The following is a 16876-nucleotide window of genomic DNA, read 5'->3' on the forward strand; positions in this document are numbered from 1 at the left end:
CACAAACCAACATTATTCACTGTGCTGTACTCCTGACTGACGCTCCTCAGGAAGCACACAAAGCGAAGGCGCACAGCTCTGTTGAGAGTTGCAGAGGCTGCACCGAGGTCATGTGGTGTGGTGTGGTGTGGTGCGTATCCGACAGGCTGTTTGGGGTTGAGGGCAGAATGGACTCCGGCGCCTGGGGGCCGATGAGCGCCCCGGCAGTTCTCTAATTCTGGAGGACAGTCATCATTATGCATCGCTAAAATGCAAACCGTCTTGATAAATCACATGTAGGAACTGACGTTCTCGCAGCCGCTGCTTTTTCTGCTAAACATGCAATGTGGGACCGATAAATCTGTGCAGGCATTTTAAATTGTAAGGATGAGGTAAAACTTTTTTTCATTTTTTATTTCTGTGCCATTTTTTTTATGTGTGTGTGTTTGAGCTCGGCAGCGTTGGTGTCAAAGAGTCTCTTTCCGTTCCTCGCTGGACGCACACAGACCCTGATGCTTGCAGACTTTCCTATCGGGGGGGAATGCAAGAGGTTGCAGTTAAATAGAGAACACAGAAATGAAAGGCCATGTTTTATAACACATTGGGTTGTTTATTCTGGGTTTTCTTTTTTTTTTTTTACCCCTAATGCAGTTATTCTGGGTCAACTAGATTTGGATCCTGCTTACTGATTGTCTTATTTTACCAAAAGGTCAGACTGGATGCCAGACCACCGCTGACATGAATATACTTCCCGTCTTTCCCGCTTTATCCCATACGTTCAGATCCCCTGCACAATCTTCTGGAAATCATGTTACCAGCTGCTCTCTGACCACAAGCGTTCAAAGGACAAAATAAACTGCATATGCACGTGAAGAGGGGACCAAAGAGCTGGAAGAAAAATCGTTGTGACCAGATGTTTGTTTCCAAGCACACGACTCTGTGGCCGGGCCTATTTTTACTATTGTGCCCAGACTCTTTCTTCATTCTTTTTAAGCAGCTGGATGGAAAAGAAAATTGGTCGAAGCCTAACTTATGTTTTATGGTATCCTCTTCTGCCGAGAAAATGGCTGTTTAAGGCATTAAAGTGAGGGAGGAGTCAGCATTTTCAATTTGAGCTAACTGCATGGTGTCACTGCACTTTGTTCTTCGGAGTTAATTGATGCAGAAGTTTTTGGTTCATTTTAGAGGAAAACAAATGGATTTTAATGTAGGCAGTGAGCACAAATCCTAATAATAGTTGAGCTGTGTGAAACATATGAGGGATGTTTTATTACCTTTCCGTCTGTCCATTCATTTTAGCAAAGAGGAGGCTAAGCACTTTTTCCTTTTGCTCCCAAGTGAGATGAGACATGTTGACCTCACCGTTATGAGGATGGGACCTTCAGACAAAGAGAAGGCAAATCAGACCTGTGTTTCATTAAGTCATGTGTCTTTAATTTTCTCACATTACACTCACAGCCTTTAATGTGTTTCACTGAGGATTTATGAGAGAAGTGGAAGGACACAAAATCTTGCCAAGTATGTTTGTCTTGTGTCTAGTGCAAATATCTTTGTACACTTGAAAGATGAGATAAAACCTACTCACAAGTAACTTTTTAATAAGATATTGGAGCTTGCTTTACGTCTGTAACTGCAGAACTTATTCAATCTTAGGGAAGAAAAAATTGCTAAAAATGTTTTACCTTTGGCTGTTTACAAACATGATCACTTTGAGTTTATTGTAACTTCAGGATGACTAATTCTAACCTTGGTCATTATTTTAAAAGCAATAAGTTGTCTGGTTTGAAACCACAGTACATTTAGAGGTTACGTGTAGAAGGAAACTTCGACTTCACATTTATACACTGCTGGTTTCTGATCAATCAGTTCCAATAAAATACAATGCAATTGGTTTTAGACTACAAGGGAAATGTAACACCATAGAAATGACTGAAAGAAAAGAGAAGGTACCATTGTGCGACTGCCTCCATGTCTGCATAGAGGTAGTTGGGACTCCTGTTGACGGTACGGATGGGTGGGAACTTCATCATCCCAGCTGTGGCCTCTCTAAACTTCTGCCGATAATCCTGAAGGTCTTCCTTTTTATTCTGAAGTCTGCTGGCAACGATCTCCTGCCTGACGTGACCCAGCGCTTCGTGGAAGAATTCCTCCACCTCTCTGCGTTTAACTACGATGGTCTTCGCCAGCTGCTTGACGTGCTGCATCTCCTTCTCTCGCATGGCGAGGAGCTTCTGCAGTTTGTCCAGCTCCACCTGGCTGGCCTGGATGGTAACCAGATTCCTCTTCTCCTTCTCTTCCTGCTGCTCAGATTTTCTGGAGATTTCTGCCAGGGCCAGCTCCAGTGAAGCGGCTTTGGCCATGACTTCAGAGAGCTTCTTTTCTTTCACTTCCATCTTTGCCATGTCCTTCTTAACCGTCGCCTCGAGCATATCCTGGGTGAGAGAGCATAAAGCAGAGAAGGCCCAGTGACAATTTACAATACATGCACTCATCAAAACCATGATTGTTACATTAATTTTAGGCTTCTTCTAAGAACAGGGAGTAAAATGTGATTTTTTCTTTTATTTTTATTTTTTGGAGATTTCACTCATGAAAACAGGCACAAAATGATACATACACTCAATTTTATTCCTGTATTTTGGTTAAATATCCCTTAGCAAGTTGTGCCTCATCTACAAGCTTTCTGCAGCCATGAATCTGCTTCTGACATCAGGAGTCAATCAAGAAGCTTTATGTCAGGATCTTTGGTTTTTCTGGGTCTATAGTTTTGTTACTTCATTTGTGTTTATGCTTAGTTATTCTTTGTTTTGACTAGATAAGGCTTGTTTATGTTTTACATCAGTTCAATCAACCCATCCATCCATCCATCCATCCATTTTTTTGCACCCTTGTCCCTCAGTGGGGTCGGGAGGGTTACTGGTGCCCATCTCCAGCCAACGTTTCGGGCGAGAGGCAGGATACACCCTGGACAGGTCGTCAGTCTGTCGCAGAGTTCAATCAACCCTTAGTATTTCAATTAGGTCTTATTTATTTATTTATTTATTTATTTATTGTGTTTGGCTGATTTTTGTCATTGTTTTTCACAGCTCCTTGGTTTGTGTTGCTTCCCTGTGACATTATGTCTCTTTCTCCCTCAGTCTGCCTTTGGCTCTCCCCTCAAAGATGCATCCTGTTTGTAATTAGGTCTGGTGATCATTCCAGCATTTAACCACTTCTCCTTCATCCACTCCCTGCTGGTTTCCCCATTAACATATTGTACCCTGTTCCCATTGTTCCTGCGCCTGCTGTTGTTTGTAAGTTCATGATTTATCATTCCTTCATTAATGATTCACATTTCCCCACAGTCCACTGTTAGGCTGATAGTGAAAAAGAATGAAAAACACATTAGTCACTTAAGTTCATTTATGCTTGTTGTGGATTTTGGATTCGCCATCACCACCACACATCATAACAACTTTATCTTTCCAACACAGTCCTTTGCGACGTCCAGGCGTGTTCAGCTTTTAACCATATAGTCCCTGATTTGTGGTGAACACAGTAAATTTGGAGGAGAAAGAAAACCTTAGCATGATCCTGCCTCTACCGTGGTCGACAACTGGTGCAGGAAAACGAGTTCCTAGTTGGAAAAATAGCTCAAGCTTCGTCTCGTCTGACTGTAAAACTTTTCTCTAGAAGAGATTTGGTTCGTCTTCAGTTATGCAAGAAGCCGGTCCTTATTTTTTCTTTGGTGAATCTCAGACCACGTTGATGTGGCGAGACACACTGGTGGACCACCTACCTTGGTCCTCAAGGTTGGTGGTCAGAAAAGGCACACTGCTCTGCATGTTTGAGATGTTTCCCTGCTTCCAGCGCACATGATTTCAATTGACGGTTGATTTACAGGTTTTTGTTCAATTGCAATCATCTGAATGGGGCATCTTAAGTTATGCATCTTAATGGGTTCCTAAATTAACCCTATTGATGACTTTTGGATTGTGCTTAAAAGCTGAATTTGTGTAAGGAAACCAATGAATGTCTGATGAGAAGAGTGGTCAAATATGCAGCTGGCCAAGCGGGTTGTTGATGACTACTAAAAGGTTGCGGCTGAGGCGCTGAGGACATTCAACTCAACACTGGTGGGGCTATTATTATTTCAGACCCATTTGGATTAGATTTTTGTTTCTGAAATACATTGAAGTTTCTTGTTGAATGCATGACGTAGATTATACATACCATCCCAAATTAACACAGCGTTCATGCCAATGATGAGTTAATGCAAACCTCTGACCAGCAGTTTTAACTTTGGATATTTTTTTACTTATGCTTGCAAGTGGCCAAAGCATCAGGGAAACAAATTTACTCCTCGTGATTGGCTGTCATCATTAGAGGTGAGATTAATGCGCCCAATGTTTATTTATCCAAACGAATTGGTGCCAGAAAGCTCCAAAGGATAATTCAATTAGAACCCAGACATCAGTGGAAACTCGCCGCAACCACTAACCACTGAGAGCCTGGAGAGCAGTCAGGAGGTCGGTGGGAGTTGGACCACAAGCAAAATACACAGGGTCAGCACAAATAAACAACGTAAAGGGGAAAAAACCCACCTGAAATATATTCTGGACAGATCCGACAAACACTTTCATAACTGAAAATTACTTTCAGGGCATAAATGGTCTCTTTCCAAGGACCGCTACTTAAAAGTCACATCGGTGTTTGCTGTCTTTTGGGTGAAACATACCTTCTCCAGCATGACTGAGAGCTTTTCCTTTGCCAGTGAATGTGTCAGTTTCTTCAGACCCTTTGCTTCTTGAATGGTAGTTTTCAGTGTTTCATTCAAGCTATCTCGCTCCTTGAAAGCAGAAGTTAACGCACTTTCCATCTTGCTAAAGGGAAAGAAAAAAAAAGTCAAGCAAAAAAGACTACTGAGAAATTTGTTTCCAGCTATAAAGATGCAGACACTACATTTCCTCACACTTTCCAGAGGAGACAAGAAAGGAAGTGAGGTGGCGGTGAAAGAAGGGAAGACAAGGAGGGGAGGACATAAAAAAGGACCGTAGGGAAGGAGGAGAGAGGAGGTCACATTGTAGGACAGGAGGAAGGTAGAAAACCTTCCAGGGAAGGAAAGAAAGGAAGGACACAAAAAGGGTAAAACAGGAAAAGGGATGCAAGTAAGGAAGGATGCAATGGAGGAGAGTATGAGACAGAAATGTAAAGGATGTGATGAGAAGTGAAGAGAGGAAGACACAAAGAAGGAAGAAAGGTATAGAGGATAGAGGCAGTCACAGGGGGTAGAACACAAGAAATAACAGAGAATAGAAGACAGCACAGGAAGGTAGGATACAAAGAAGGGAACAAAGGAAGTGACTGAGGAAATAAGGACACAAGAAAGGAAGGAAGTAGGACAAGGAAACACAAGGAAAGAAAAACAAGGCCACAAGAAAGGGAAAACAGGACAGGATGACACAAGGAAGAAGGTAGGGCGGATTTAAGCAAGTGAGGAAGAACGAAGGGAGCGGAGAAAGAACACAAGAAAGAAGAGAGGAGACAAGGAAGGATAGAACAAAAGACACAAACAAAAAAGAAAGGACAAAAGAAAGAAGCCAAGACAGAAATAACTACATGAGGAAGAGAGCTGGGGATGATATAATGAAGAAAAAGACACCAAGAGGAAAAGGACACAACCTTTAAGCCATGTTTCCATTTTCTGTAGCTTCATATTTATCCAGACCCAGAAAATACATCAATCTAATTCCATACTTTTCCAAATGTTTCCAGGCTGCATAAAAACCCTGTGAATCCCTCCTGTTGTCCCGTTGTTTTACTTTCTGTTTTTATCTCAGCACGATACACTCAGAGTTGGTTAAGAAATCAAACAGAGACGTCAACTTTAGGGTCACAGATTTCTGTTCTTGGTATGAAGAAGTCCTTCTCTGGAAACCGGATGGGAAAGAGTTGGTTTGTTTAACTTCAACGTTCAAAATTAAATCAACTATAGACAGTCAGACCACGCTGGCAGGGCCACACCAGGATCAACGTTGATGTTTCATGAGCTGTGAAAACATCACTGCCAGAGTAGGACACACATCCTATAGCCTCAAAAGTAAACTCTGGTCATCCACACATGCTCTGCTTCCTGCAGGCGTTTCTGGGATGGATGAAGATGCGATAGTTGACTCAGGGAGCATACACTGTCATGAACATGACAAATCCAAGAAAATAACATTAATTCTGGTCACATATTTACACAGAAATTGTTTTTTCTTCACGTTCTGATTGGTAGAGCATTTTAAAGGATTTAAATTCAGATTCACAGCCATGAAAAGACACTCACACAATAGCTTCATGGTGGTCCAGCTTCATCTTTGCTATCTCCTGATTGCACATGAGCCTCATCTCTCCCTTTAGGCTTGCCTGCAGGAAAAATTACATAACTTCACGTAACTTGGGATATTTGAGGTTTGCCACTGTCTGGTCTCATCCAACAAGTATAGATGGGTATTGTCAAAAACGTCTTGGAGAAGTGTTAATTAATGTCTTCACATTTTGTCATGTTACAACCAGCAAAGCAGCCATATGATAGTTGGTTTTCTTTTTTTTTTTCTAGAAAAATCTGAAATGTGTGGTGTAGCTTTGCATTCACCCCTCTCTACTTTGTAGAGTCAGTTTTGATACAAGTTTTTACCAGCTTTGAACATCATAATAATTTTCTGTCAGGTTGAATGAAGTGGCTTCAAATGATTGGCTTTAGGTCTGGTCTTTGACTGGGCCGTTCTAACAGATTAACAATCATTTTTTTGCCCTCAGTCCAACTGAATAAAACTTTAGAGCCACAAATGTGACATAATGTTTTCTTAAAAAGAAAATGTATCGTTTTAATGGAAAATTGGTTGTAATGCTTAAATAACCAAAGATTTATTTCTAAAGGAAAACATAAAACTCAAAAAGAGGATGGATAGATTTTATTCTATGGGATGTCGATAGTAGAGGAAAATGATATAAAGAAAAAAAGTACAGTTTCCCTCCTAATGACAATAAAAATTGATGTGCATATATTATTATAACAAATTATTAATTTTCACTTTTAGCCAAAGTTCTTATAAGCCATTGTGGAAGGTCCAAAGAACATTTTGACCCTCTGCCCAAATTTAGTCTTTCCCAGTAATAACAGTCAACTCTCACCACTTTCCTTGTCCCAACTGAAGAAAAACATACCCTCAGCATGATGCAGCCACCGCCATGTTTTATGGTGAGGATGATGTTTTCAGGGAGATGCCACACATAGCATTTCCCAAATAGACACATTTTAGTCTTATTTGATCATAATAGTTTCTTTCACATGTTTGCGGTATCCCCTGCATGGCTTGTTGGAAGCTGCATATTGAACTTCTCATGACTTTCTTCTTGCCACACTTCCATAAATACCAGATTTGTGGAAAAATTAACAGTTTTTCCCTCTTTGAGGCTCCTCCACAGTAACCACTGACCTCTTGGCTGCTTTGCTGATTAACCAGCCTGTGGGACATTCATGTCTTTGTAGAATTGCAGTTATGCCAAACTCTTTCCATGTTCAAATGGCAGATTGAATAATTCTCCATGACGTTTTCAAATCATGCTATCTTATGAATCATGTCTGCGGAGTTTCTCGCTCTTCATGACGCTGTTTGATCACTTATGTCATTTAAAAAAACCTGCGAGGCCTTCACAGACCACCTGGATTTAAGGTGGACGCTATTTTTTTAACTAGGCACTTCTGGCACATTTGGTGGCACAAAATTTTACTTAGAGGTATCACAATAAAGCGGGTTGCATTTCTACATATATATATGCACTAGTTTGTATTAAGATTCCACATAAAATCTCAATAAAATACTCTGATGTTTGTGGTTGTAAAAGTTCAATACTCGCAAACGGTTTGCAAGGCACTGTAAATAGTTCTTTATAGTGTTTCAACCTGATCCCTTTGGAAGCTGTCCTCAGTTTTCCTTAGCGTTTCCTCATGCTCTTTCTGTGTAAAATCCATCCTTTTTCTCATCTGCAAGCAGAGACAAAAATGTCAGTTTCATCACGATGAAATCCGAATTGAAATTATTCAACCCTGTTTTCCACCTCCTCACATCACTGAGTTCCTCCTCCAGCCGGGTTTCGTTTTCCTCCATTTTTCTCATTTCGTCCTGGAGTGCTTTAAAGTCTTGAGCCTTTTCAGACACGGCAAAACAGAACAAAAGCCGATACGTATAATGAATTACCACCATCAAATTTTATACAGCGTTAGACGATGCAAATTGGAGACAGCAATGAGAATTCACAACCCAACTTTCTCGCATCTTAAATGTCTTAAGATGCTACTGTGGAGAAGTCAGTCTGAGAAAAAATGTGACAAAGTGACCAAAATCATGAGGGACTGAAAACACGCGCGCCCACAAACATGGACATGACGACTAAATGAGGGGTTATCAACCATCTGATTACAGCTTGGAGCCTAATCGTTATTCTTCAGATAACTCTCTAAACGTTCATCTACATCAGCGCTGCAGTATTTACACAAGCTGGTCTGCATCTTCTAATTTTCCCCCTATGCAACCCATCCTATGGTAAGGTTTCCAAAAATATTCACCGCTTTAAAGTTAAGTGATCAACATTTCCCTCGTGCTGCACAGAATAATTATTCGCCCGACCAAACCGCTTCGCATGTTCGTCGCTTTCACATACAACCATTTTATCGCCTTGCAGAGTTTGAGGCGCCATCAAAGTCTCATCTTTAGGAGTCAACTGCAGCTCTTATAAAAAGGGGGCATATGCGACAGCCTCGTACATTTTAAGTTGGTCCAGACCGTACGTCCTTTTTCATCCTCTGAAGTTCGGTTTTACTATCATGAGGTAAGAATTGGAAGATGGAAAGCAGCTGCCATCCAAAGAATAGTTTTTCTGTCACTTGACTTTGTCATGTGAGCTTAAAAGCTTGGGCTTTTATGGTGGGAAACAGAGGTCAGAGAGGGTATGAGTCTAAATAAGTTCCTTTGGTGTGCGTTATGTAACCTAAAGGGGCCTTTCTAGACTGAGGATCCTGTGTGACAATGGAAGTCTGGTTAACACATCAAGACCAGCAGCGTGTCTGCATTTTCCCGACCAAGCACTTTTAAATTATGCTTTTTCACTGTGGCCAGTGGAGTAGATTAAAATAACATTAGACCATCACTTGGAATGCAAGGCTTTGTGCTTTTCTTTTTTTTAATTTTTATTTTATTTTATTGTGCCTTTGTTTGGTTGTTGTTTTTTTAACATGGCGAATGCCAACATAATTACACACAACACTAGCTGTTAGCAGACAGCGCAGCATATTTTGACGTGCTACAGGTTTAAGATGCGCACAATAAATCAGACCAACGGCAGCTGCTGGAATGGAAACCACTTTTAACGTGCAGTGTTTGGAGATATGTGTGGTTTTCTTTTTAGATAGACATCAATCATGATTGATTACAATAGGAAATAAAACTGGGAAAAATTTGATTGATATTGTGACACACCTTCCAACCATAAGAAAAGATGGGACCAATGTAAGTTGGCCTCAACCTTAATTTTGGTATTCACATTTTTTAAGCTGAAAATAATATTAAAAATAATAAATAATAATAATAAAACACAATATATTTTTCAAATACTAAGTTTAGGAATTCTATGCATGCTTTTCCAAACTCTCCCTTTACCTAATAATGTGTGGGAACACCATGGTGTGAGGTGCTGAAAGAATAACATCAATCCAGATATTGGTTCAACAATGTACCAGAACTCAAAGACCTTTCTTTTCTACTCTTGTTTATTCCAAAAATGATTTTTAAAATAGTGCTTCTGCACAGTGATTAACCAGAAGCAACATTAGTGGACTGAGCAACCGTGGGGGACGTCAGTGATCAGTCCAGTGTTTTGGGAGACACTGTTCCCAATCCAGATTAACCAATGTATTCCAGTCAGAAAGTCCAGTAGTACACACGAGGACAACATGTCCTTGGCCCCAGATTCAGTAAACCACAAACCAGGCGAATGTCCTTTGAGAGCTCAAATCCTTGTATACAAATCATGTTTTAGTACAATTTTAAATATTATTATTGTTAAAAATGGTAATGATGAATGTCCTGTCGTTCAGAGGGCACCAAAACACTACATTTAGTCATTCACCTATTCACACACACTTATACTAGTTTGAATTGTACAAATTCATGCATTTAATTGCAAAACGTTTTATGTCTGTGTGTACATATATTTACACCAACCTGTTTGTTTCGCTCTAGAAGTGCGATGGTCTCTTGTTTTCTAAGTTTGTCTTCGAGCATCCTGATCTGTGAGATTAGAATTTCAGTTCAGATTTACATTACAGTCTGTTAATTCATATGCGCCTCATCGCCTCCTGACCTTCTCCTCTCTGTCCTCTACTTCTTTCTGCCAATACCCGGTCATGTCCACAGAGTTCTGCTCACAGCGGAACAGCTGATTGGTGAGCTGCTCGTTCATGCGGGCCATGTTGTGGTGGGCGCCCCGGTAGTCGGACAGATCCTGCTCGGTGATCTTCAGTTTCAGCTCCCACAGCGCGGCGTTGGCTCTGGCCGTCTCCAAGTCCGGCTCCTTCTCGGTTTTTGGCTCATGTTTGGAGCTTTTCTTTCCTTTCCTGTAACAGAATAAAACCCGCAACCCTGTGATTTCCTATTTGCACGTAAACGCAGCAAACAACCCGCACTTACCCGCGTTTCTCCCGCTTAGACTTGGAGGTTTTAGTTGAAGGCATGGCTGATGGGGCCCAACAAACCTGGTACCTGCTGGTAGTGAACAATGGCTGCTGTAAGTTGGCCTATTTGTTGGGCTGTGTCTATGGTGACTCTTAATAAATTATACAGGGTATCCTGGTAGTGTCTCGGTCCAGTAAATAAGAAACAAATGACTGGATATTAGCTTACATTCACATGCACAATAATAAATCCGTTATCATTTAAGTGTGTCAGTACACAATTTGAAACATAATTACAAGTGAAATCTACTAATTAATTTTCAGTCCAATATATGAGATGCATAATATATGTATTTTTTTATTATAACGTGATTCACATGCATGAGTTAAAAAAAAACACGTAAATTTTTGCTCATTAAAATACCCTCTAACATTTGATTGGCTAAGTTCAACAGACACCTTTAGACCAATCATCTTAACTGAAGCATGGATGATCCCACCCACTGACAGTTTTACTCTTAAGTTAAATTAATTTTACTTATGTAGCACAACAAATACAATCTCAAACAGGTGAGTTTCATATATTTAACTGTTGACTAATGGCTATAAATATATGTCATACATGCATTCATAAATATATACATGCATCCTCATTAATTTGGATTAAGGTCAAACCTATTAAACATGGGTCAAAATCAACAATTTCAAATAAAAAACAAACTTATTCTCTTGTGATTGATTTTCTTCTTATCTGCTCAGCAATAAATTTAAAGGGCAATATCTTATAGCATGCAAAATGTTTGCCTTAATAAAAGATAAGTGGTCGGTTTTCTAACTTTTAGGGTCAAATGTTTTCTATTTTGTTGGTCTAAAAATGGTTTCTACCAGAAGTAGAAAGCTTTTGAAAGCAATTTAATGTTTTTTTTTCATCCTGAAACTTTTATGTGAGGTACCTATGTATCTTTAATCTCCTTACTAGCAGAAATCAGGAGTCACTCTGCCAACATCATTCAATTTTTTTTTCTAAAATAAATATAATTGCCATTGTCTTAAATTTAAGAATTTTTTTTTCATTCAGTAAATATAACATCTGGCTCTTTGAATTGAAAAGGCTGGTGACAAGTCTAGAAGACAGTTTAGCATTTTATTTTGCAGCAACAAAAATGAGGAGTTTTTTTCTCCCAGTTAATGAATGAGTGAGTCCATACATCTATTTTAGCAAAAGGTTTGGTGGCCCTACTGACCGCATTATTAAACGAAAACATACGCACAAAAACACACCTGTTGTACCTGAGATTATCTATTTTGACTTTAAAAGTCAGCTTCAGCACCTGTTGTTTGAGAACCAGGTTCAGATTGAAAGGACCACAAATGGCACACGGACCGCACATTGGACATCCCTGTTCTTGAAGATTTAGCAGCACTAATTGAAAGATTTGATTGAATGTAAATAATAATAATAATAATAATAATAATAATAATAATAATAATAATAATAATAATAATAATAATAACAGATTTTATTGATTGTGCTCTTCATACCTTGAGATCTCATTTTAGCCTGGACAGGTTTGACCCCATTGTCTAACCCAGTTTTTGGTAAAAAAAAAAATAAAAAAAAAATGGAAGAAAACATTGCAATGTTTGGTTATATGATCATTCATCAGATGAAGAGAAAAAAAAAGATCAAACGGAAAAGTTAAAAGCGGCTCCATTGTTGCTGTGGTTTCCAGCTCACAAAGCTATCGTGAGTGAAATAGGTTTCTAGGTCATTGAGGAGTATATAGTGGCTCACCAAAAGAAGAAGAAAAAAATCCCAAAATGAATAAAAAAAGAAACAAAACAGGTTCTTGATGTTCTTTTATAGGATGTTTTTTTTCCCCCCAACAAAAACGTTTTTGCCAGTTGTTGGGATGCAGACAAATCTTTAAAGCACAGATTAAATACTGAAATAAAATATCCTCCATTTCTTCTCTTAAATGTTATGACATGTAAACGACTGTAATGATACAAGCAATAATTTCACTTGTTGTTTCAATGTTCCCAACATCAACAACAATAAGTGAGAAACATGTAATGTTTTGTGGCAAGTCCTTAACTTGTGCATAATGCCTGACTTTCATTCATGTCTACAAGGTTTTGCTTTTTTTGTGCTTTTTTTTTGTTTTGGTGAATCTTGGACAACAGAATAATTACAATGTTGTTTTGAGGGTGTTTCTTTCTTGAATCTCTCTTGTTTTGCACCAAACATGATTCTGTGTTGCTGTGGCTGTGACTGGGTCGACAACAACAGGTAACTCTCTGTGCGGTTTTACATTCTTCTATTTTTTTAGACATAAAAGCTGTTATAGAAAATATTAAACAGATAAAAAAAAATTGGTTTCATCTGTCACGCTTCTCAAATTTAAATTCATTTAGTTAATGGCAAAAAGGAAGTTGTTTGATGTGTTTTGGAAGATCAATTTTAATGTTGTTTTTCATTAGCTGTAAACTAAGAAAAAAATCGCAAGCCTGTCAATTTTCCCCTAAAATCTTGAATGGTCTTTGCTTCACAGTCCTCTTAAGGGTATCCCTGTTGAGCGCCTATTGGTCTTTTTTCCTTCCACTAAATCTTCCACTAATACACTTGGATACATCCAGCTTCTTTAGGCTTACTGCACCACCATCAATATCAGTGACTGTCTTTTGGACAATGTCCATCCAGAGTCTTTCCCATGACAGTGTAGGACATGAAACACGTTTATAAAGCCTTCCTTCTTTCACTCTTGGAATCGAATTACTCAAATGAATTAACTGCACTCGAATGTGTTGCAGTGCTTCTACTTTAGAAGAATGAGTGAATAAATCAATAAACCAATCAGTGTGCATCACGGGACTCAGATGCATGTTCCCTTGAGCAGCCGACTGACTGACTATGTCACTCGTCATGTAATTACAGTTTTCTCACGCCGGGCTCTATCACACAGGATCTGTTTGCACATGATCTCTTCCCACAAGTTGACATGAGGTACATTTGGCTCCTGTCAGCAGTATTGTTCGTGTTGTCCTAAAAAGAACTATGTGTTTTTCCATTGCCATCGCTGCCGTTGTTTTCTGCTGCAGTTATGGGAAAACCGCTGAGATAGTTTGCTCACATCTTTAAGGAAGCTCTTCCAACAGAAACAATGTCAAGGCAGGTTATAATTCAGGGTGAAAACCGCTGGATTTTCTCCGTCATCGTGTTCAGGATCCTGCAGGCTGGAGCCTGAATGTCCAGAGCTGATTATTTATCAAACACACATGCACAAAAAGAGTTAGAAACTGAGAGCATGTTGGGTGTAGCTACTGTAAACTGAATCATATAGGGTCGCTCTGCACTCTGGCATCACGACGAGAGTTTGAAGACTAAATTTAAAGGTAATTACTATGACAGTGAGGAGAGAAAACTGAAATAACCCGGAGCTTTTCAAAGCTGTCATTATCACTGGAATTATAATGACAAGGTTTGGGTCTCTTCAATGGACTTGTTGGGGTAGGACACCCACAAACATGGCATTCCTGAGGGCAACATTGCAGCATATTAATGATATATAGCAGAGTGTAGATTACAAAGCTGGGGTCCCTTCTCGTGCTTTACGGTTTCAGTTAACTTGAAATGGAATACCAGACCTTGAAACGAGTGCTTGTTTTACACTCTGTGTGTGTGCGTGTGTGTGTGTGTATGTGTAATGTGCTGTGTCATGTCTTAGGTATAAGCTCACACAGCAGTGCATATTTCACCATCTCAACAAGACGTTTCAGCATTAAAGTTACAATATCTTTGAGTAAATATGAGTTACTCTTGTTTGGATATCTGCTTTAGAGAGATATTGCTGCTGCTGCTACTGCTGCAGCAGCAGCAGTAGCAGCATTGTTTTACAGTTACAAAATGAACGTAGGTGTGTATGATTCACCACAGAAACCCTCACTGAATTTAAGTGGATTATGGCTGCCCAAATATTGCACATTACAAATATTACTCGCATCATGACACATAGGATCTGTCTGAACATACTTTAAATGGTTTTAAAATGAGCTCACATGGCAGATCAAGAGCTCAGTAAATCCTAACAGAATAGTTTTTATTTCTGACTTTTATTAATGTCCCCTCACACGACTGGAAAACCAAGACATCCACCAGCGCAAGACAGCAAGAAGTTCTGCACATGCACACTTTGATAGGGGCAAACGACCATTCTGGTAAGCCGCAAGATTGAAAAAAGTAACCGCAGTATTTACAAAAAAGGAAGGAGGAAAGAAAGTCCAATATTTTTAGTCTAAATTACAGTGTTGGAACAGTGCTTTGCACAGTTGAGTGTCCAGGGAGTGGAATGGCATGATGGGCGAACACTGCTGCCAGGCCCCACCCTCCCCACATTGTCCTCACTGTGGAGTTCCTGCTCTCTAACAGCACACTTGCCCTCCTCATACCCTCCCGGCATCTCATGCGAACAGCATCATTTCTGGCAAAGTTGTTGCTGGAGCTGAATCAAAGGGGAGCACGGTTGAGACAGGGTCAGTTTACCAGGGATCTCTATTTTGTCGTCTTTCTGCTGATGCAAAGTGCAGAAATTTCACTTCGTATGAGGACTTTTTGCTCTGGTGCGAGGCATACTTGATGCATCTGCATCCTGCTACAACGAGCTGTGCTTGAGAGGGACAGAATTAGCTCGTGCCATGCCAAACTCCCACCTAAACTGGAGAAACAGCTACTCATGCTTTTCATGCATTCTCTCTTGAAACGTGCCTCGCAGCCTAAACATTTTTCCCTTGGAAACCCTGTGGTTAACACAGAGATGAGTAGGAGTGAGATGATTGCTGCAACATTCTTCTAACGTTTATGCCCACTGGAGAGAGCAGGTTGAATTTGCATTTTTGAAAGTTGATGAAATAGCTGCAATGGATTGTGAAAAGAAGGTTAAGGATTTTTTGGTGGTGATTCATGCTGCACAACTTGCTCATTAGAGCATTAGCCTTAAAGTTGTCGTTTTAGTTTTGTAAACATTATATTTTATGCATTTTCAAAGAAAGCTCCAAAGCCCAAATTAGATGACGAGTTTAAATTAGTGGGATTTTCCTGCGTTTGAAAAAGATGATGTCATTCTCCTGCCTCAGATCTAACCCTCCTCCACCTCATTCATTAAAATTAAAAGCTTTAAGCTCATATTTTGTGCCTATTTTTTTGTTTGTTCTTGAATATTGCATAAAGCAGGCCTTACATATAGTCCATTCAACATCTTAGGTCTTTTTCTTCTTTTCTTTTTGCATGATGAAGACTTTTGTAAAGTAAAAAACACCTTTTTTTAAACTATATAAAATATCAGAAACATTAAGAACTAAAGAAAAATGATTGCTGATGTTAGTTTCCACCAATTTTTCAGAAAACAAAGAATCACGTTCTTTTTGGGTTTTTTATTTTGTAAGACAAAAAATATTATTGCTACATACGATGATAAACTGTATATTAAAGAATCTGAATAAAAATGCAGTCTTCCACTTCATCAACTTAGCAGTAATGTTTTTAAAGTGCTTTTACCACACACAATCCAGGTGGTGGTGATTCCACATTAGAAAACTTGTTTAACAGAGACATTACTTTTATTTTTAATGTCTTGTGGCAACCCCCTGGACCATGCCTCCCTGAGCAGTGAGCCACATTCAAAAACCACCAATAATATAAAAATACATCACTAAAGAAGCTCAGTTGTGGTCTTTCAGAGAAATTTCTCCACTAGCCACAAGAAATGAATTTATAATCCCAATATGTGTGCAAATTTTAAAAGACTAACATTGGTGCTAATTTCTATAAATGTGGAAGCAATCAGCTTTGCTTTTATATCAGCCAGAAAAAATACATCACATATAATTTAAGCAAAAATTAAGCACTTATGAAATTACAAAAGTTCAAAAAGTAACAGCGTGAAGGAATTTCTGCAGGCATTAAGTATTTCAAGACCATTTCTTTCGACTTTATCAGTGAGAGCAATTAATTTTTTACACCTTGAGAAACCCCTTCCTCTTTCATATGGGCTTTGGCTTCAGTCAGTAAGCATGAGCAGAAGAAAATGCAGCCAACAGTAATGCTTCATTTAAAGAAAAGAAGGAAATACAGCTTGGTAAGCAGGTAGAGTCCTCAGCTCTGCTCTCAGGGAGGGGGAGGGTTGGGGACTCCTGATGGAGTTG

General features: G+C 39.3%; 1 protein-coding gene across 1 annotated transcript; it reads right to left on the bottom strand.

The window, feature by feature from the left end:
• Positions 1–405: 405 nt before the first annotated feature.
• Positions 406–11169, bottom strand: LOC103459025 (basal body-orientation factor 1). Its single transcript, XM_008400220.3, has 10 exons — positions 10692–11169; positions 10366–10618; positions 10227–10292; positions 8073–8153; positions 7910–7990; positions 6290–6369; positions 4697–4841; positions 1930–2411; positions 1254–1358; positions 406–507 (listed from the first exon to the last, which is right to left on the bottom strand). The coding sequence occupies exons 1-10, from the start codon at positions 10733–10735 to the stop codon at positions 447–449; spliced, it is 1398 nt and encodes a 465-aa protein (XP_008398442.1). The 5' UTR covers positions 10736–11169; the 3' UTR covers positions 406–446.
• Positions 11170–16876: the final 5707 nt, after the last annotated feature.

The sequence above is a fragment of the Poecilia reticulata genome, chromosome 22 (genome assembly GCF_904066995.2).
Source record: "Poecilia reticulata chromosome 22, P_reticulata-male-v2, whole genome shotgun sequence".
Lineage (NCBI taxonomy): Eukaryota > Metazoa > Chordata > Actinopteri > Cyprinodontiformes > Poeciliidae > Poecilia > Poecilia reticulata.

Excerpts from the sequence above, each read along its gene's own strand:
- LOC103459025 (XM_008400220.3), bottom strand. The coding sequence starts at position 10,735 with ATGCCTTCAACTAAAACCTCCAAGTCTAAGCGGGAGAAACGCGG. Across the intron at positions 2,412-4,696 it reads TCTCAGTCATGCTGGAGAAG|GATATGCTCGAGGCGACGGT; the intron begins GTATGTTTCACC and ends TCTCTCACCCAG. Across the intron at positions 508-1,253 it reads ATGAATGGACAGACGGAAAG|GAAAGTCTGCAAGCATCAGG; the intron begins GTAATAAAACAT and ends CCCCCCCGATAG.